Source organism: Calidris pugnax, unplaced genomic scaffold (assembly GCF_001431845.1).
Source record: "Calidris pugnax isolate Ruff unplaced genomic scaffold, ASM143184v1 scaffold273, whole genome shotgun sequence".
NCBI lineage: Eukaryota > Metazoa > Chordata > Aves > Charadriiformes > Scolopacidae > Calidris > Calidris pugnax.
In genome coordinates this window covers 1,198,019-1,202,661 of record NW_015094508.1, presented here as the reverse complement: position 1 = coordinate 1,202,661, position 4,643 = coordinate 1,198,019, and the positions used below count along the sequence as shown (strand labels likewise).

The 4,643-nt window shown below is 36.0% G+C and overlaps 1 protein-coding gene across 1 annotated transcript in view; it reads left to right on the top strand.

Moving 5' to 3' along the window:
* The window catches only part of FCHO2 (FCH domain only 2), a 95,935-nt gene that overhangs the window by 11,505 nt on the left and 79,787 nt on the right, over nt 1–4,643 (top strand). The window contains exons 3-5 of the mRNA XM_014964834.1: nt 2,433–2,507; nt 3,898–4,039; nt 4,130–4,282. Coding sequence (XP_014820320.1) covers nt 2,433–2,507; nt 3,898–4,039; nt 4,130–4,282 — 370 coding nt within the window. The remainder of the gene's footprint in view (nt 1–2,432; nt 2,508–3,897; nt 4,040–4,129; nt 4,283–4,643) is intronic.

Below are 4,643 nucleotides of genomic sequence, written 5' to 3'. Positions count from 1 at the left end.
ATTCTGGACAAAATTAATTGCATGTCTGCTTCAGAATTTACATGGAAAAAAATTCCAAGAGGCTGATTGAGGACCTGTTTCAGTGAAGGGGTTTTTCTGAACAGCAGTAAAAGCTGTCCGGAAAAAACGTTTTGTTTTTTTTTTTTTCTGGGATATTTCTTCAGAATTTCAGTTTTGGCCTGAAATAGATCTCAACAAATTGGATTGGATATTAGGAAAAATTTTTACACTGAAAGGATTATTAAGCACTGGAATGGGCTGCCCAGGGAAGTGATTGAGGCACTATCCCTGGAGGTTTTCAATAGACGGGTTGACATAGTGCTTAGAGTCATAGTTTAATAATGGGGGTGTGTGTGTGTTTGTATGGTTTTCTTTTGTTTTTTTTATCAGAGTTAGGTTGATGGTTGGACTAGATGATCTTAAAGGCCCCTTCCAACTAGATGATTCTGTGATTCTAAATAATTTCTTTTAAATTTCTACAAAATGTAACCACCACAAATCTGGCAGGTACTTAGTTGCACAGACATTTGCATGATTTCAAAGTGAATTAGAGAAAAGGAGAAAAATCTTTCCACTAAGTAGAAATGCAGGCGTTCCAGAGTCCAGGTGTTATGGGCAGTGTCCTGCTGTTGGCCATTACCCTTTGGATGCAACTATCCAACCAATTCCTCATCCACCAAACAGTCCACTCATCAAATCCATATCTCTCCAGCTTAGAGAGCAGGATGTTGTGGGGACTGTTTGAAAGGCCTTAGAGAAGTCCATGTAGACAACATTTGTAGCTCTTCCCTTGTCCGCTGGTGTAGTCACTCCACTGTAGAAGGCTAGTAGGTTGGTCAGGCAGGACTAGCCTTTGGTCACGGCCCATAGACTAACCTCAATGAGAGATCAAGAAATATACTTTCTGTTCTTATGTATGGATCAGGATGTGCCATCTTATAGCATCTTTGGTAAAATATGTGAAAAGTTTCAACAGAGATTCACTAGAATCTTAGTGCTACGTGTTAATTTATGTGACAAGGCTTCAGTGTAGTTCCTTAAGAGTAACTTGCCCTGGGATTGGAAAACATCTGTCAGTGATGCAAACCAGCAGCAAGTTCAGTCCTTTCCAGTGACTTTCACCCACCAGGGTATTAATCCTAGTATTCTGTCTGTTCTATTGTGTTTTCTTCAGCCCTGCTTTACTGATACATTAAAAAAAACCAGTTGAATGCAAAATAGTTATTTCTTTTCAAGTGAAGGATGCATCACTGATCAATCTTAGTCTAAGGTAGCAGTAGTTTGTGGCATATAGTTTGTAGTTTCAAAGATACAGATGGAGTTTAAATATTTGGTGTTCATGAATGTCCGTATCTAGGCAGTGAAGCCCTTCACTACATTGCAAAGCTACTGTGGGATGTCAGTTTCCCAGGAAATAAATATGGTTCAGTAGCACACATTTATTCACATGGGTCAAATTAGAAATTAGATTGGGTGGTATGCTTCAGCAAGTATTTTACAACAGTCCAGTTGTCTTGACCATATTTTATTTTGCATCTTTGTTTATTGCAAAGAAGTTAAGAGATATTGCACATGATTATCTGTTCCCCTCTTTCCTCCTCAGAGTATAGTCTGAATACTGTATTGCAGAACTGTTTCCTACAAATAGAAATATTGAACAACATTTCTTAGGAGTCTTCTACATCTAGTATTTTTATGTACTGACTTTTAAGTACCTGATTTTCTGAACTGTTCCCTGTGAAAACTAAACTTACATACATTTGTACTTTATTCATATCTGTCCTCCCATTCCTTTTGAACATCTTGGCCTTCTTTTTTCAGAAGTGGAGGGTGAAAATGGAAAACTGCTGGGTAGGTAGAGGAGTCAGATCTGAGTTGGAGATAATACTTTGAACAAGTTAGTACTTAACAGTGTGTACTGTTTAACAGTAGTCACCTGGTTAGTCAGGGCTGCTGGAGTCTCCAGGCTAGCCAGAGAATTTGGGATTTTATGGAGTGATCTGAAGATGGTTGAGTATATTTGGATATGCAGACTTTCTGCTTAGGGTGCAAAGGACACGTGTCTGTATGAAGACATTCTGTGTTACTTACGCTGTTCAGAATAGTGTTTGGGTTGTGTGCAGCTGAATTGGAGGAGTTTGGTTTGTGGCAGGCAACCTGCTCCATGTCAGTAAATCTTGGGTGGGCTAGGTTACCTGTCTGTCTATGTAAAGAGAGTAAAGGAAGGGAAGAATTGTCTCTTGCAAGTGTTCTTATGTTATTTTTTAGAAATATACTTCTCTTGATTTTGCTTATAGTGTTGGGGGATTAATATAGAGTAATTTTCAGCTGAAGTAAAACATCTTCTGTTTTGCACCTTGAGAATGCATATTCATCTGTCTTTAGTTAATCTTCAACATTTCGATTATGCTTTTGATGGTTTCCTTTGACAGGGCTACAATAGAGGAAGCATATTCAAGGTCAATGACAAAACTAGCCAAATCAGCGAGCAATTACACACAACTTGGGTAAGTAACTGTACCTAAATAAGTAACTGCATACATGTTAAGAATCAAGTTTGATTCTGAATAGTTAATTGATGTTAAAGGTAGCATAACTGTGCTACATTTAAAAGTGATTGTTATTTTTTCAGTAACCATGCAAAATATCGTGCATCTAGAACAAAAACAAAGACAGTACAGTTCTTTACTCACGGTTAAAAAAACCAGCAAAGCCCAAACGCGCAGGAACTGTCTGTTCCTCTGTGTTTAAGGTTGAGTTCTTTTCAGACATAATAAAGAATGTGACTTTCTATTCTGTGCTCCCAAGCCTATGGTAATTATTCTGAAAAGAGGACCTATGGTCTGCAAATGTGGCAGTAAATTTATTTATTTCTATTATTTCTGCTTTCTGGAGTGTTATCTCTCTCCTCAGAGAATGAGACTTTTCAATAGATTTATTCCATAATTTAATAAAAGTTTTATACATGGGCGTATGTTTTTAAAAACAGGTATTAATGTATTAATGTATTTTTTTTAATGGATTAATTAAAAGTATTAATGTGGGTTTTTTTTTCAGTAGGAAAATAATGCCGATGAGAACTCGAGCTTTTTAGATGAGACTAGATTATTTTTTTTAGTTGCAGTAATCACAGCTAGAAATGTGGGAAGCTTTTCTCAGTGGATAATTTGATACCATTTCTTGCTGCTCTTTGAAGGTTCTGTATCTGCATGTTAGTTTGAACACCAGTTCTTTAAAGGCTATGTATAATTTTTATTTTGCAGCAGCATTAACTAGGAAACTAAGGTAGCACTGCTGTATCTTTAGAATAAATGGAAAAGTCCATTCAGTATAGAAATCTGAATCCAAGGAAGGACCTGTTCCCCACCTTCCTTTGCCATATAGTTAATCTCTGTTAATCAGTAAATCCCTTTTAGTGACACACCATCTTTGCTGGTATTTTTTTCCTGCATCTTGTGGCTGTAATGATGCAAGACAACTAGGAATTAATTAACCAAGTAATTTCTGATTTGTTTGTACTAATCGAGTATACACATAAAGATACTTTTACATCTTACATTATTTTGAGTTGCTCTTGTGTCATCTTTAGGAATAACGCTTGGTATTCTTGTGTGCTGACGATAGAGAAAATTAAGTGGCCTTTGCTGTGTTTTACTCATTAGAGTCAATACCGGTAAAACATAAAATGTGGAAAACTTAGTAGATAGGATTCCAAGTACATTGGAAAAGTATTTAATAAGAATTTATAGCAGTTGTTGGAGTTTTTGTTTGTTTTAGGAACAGAAATGAACTTCTGTAAACTTATCAATTATACTTTAGCACTGTTTTTAAAAAAATCATAATCAACTAAAAGTAAAAAATCCAGATGAACATTAAATATGATTTTCCTCAATTGAGGACATTTGCACCAGTTTGGGATGTTTTCAAAACCTCAACGGAAAAGCTAGCAAGCTGTCACTTGGATCTTGTGCGTAGATTACAAGAGCTAATAAAAGAAGTTCACAAGTATGGAGATGAACCAATCAAAGTTTATAAAAAGGTTATTTATTTTTTTCTTATGCATATCCAATGACTTGTTAACATTAAAATGATAATGGTTTGGTTTTGACAACCATGTGATATTTGGCAGACTAAAGAAGACGTGTCAGGAACATTGGAAGCAGTGCAAAACATTCAAAGTATCACCCAGGCCTTACAGAAATCAAAGGAAAACTACAATACGAAGTGTGTCGAACAAGAACGTTTGAAAAAGGAAGGAGCAACACAGAGAGAAGTTGATAAGGTAGTTCTGTGACGTATTACTTTAATACATCGTGTTGTCGATCAGTAACACATTCACCTTTATTAGTACGTGAAATGCTCAGAGAGGGGTAAAAGTAGTTAGAAGTAGTAGTTAAAGCCATTTCATTATGTGCCTGATACTTTGAATACCTAGATATGTTTTGTTTACAATTACTTCCTTACTGTTCAAAGGGCACTGCAGTTCTAATTCTTTATTTTGTAAATACCTGTCTCATATGATAATTTTGTTCAGGGGCTTTTGCTGAAATTGCATACAATTGTTTGAGCATCTCTTATTTTTGGATAAATTTCCTGATGTAAAGACGTCAACACTCAATGCCCTTGTTACTGACTTAAGGAGT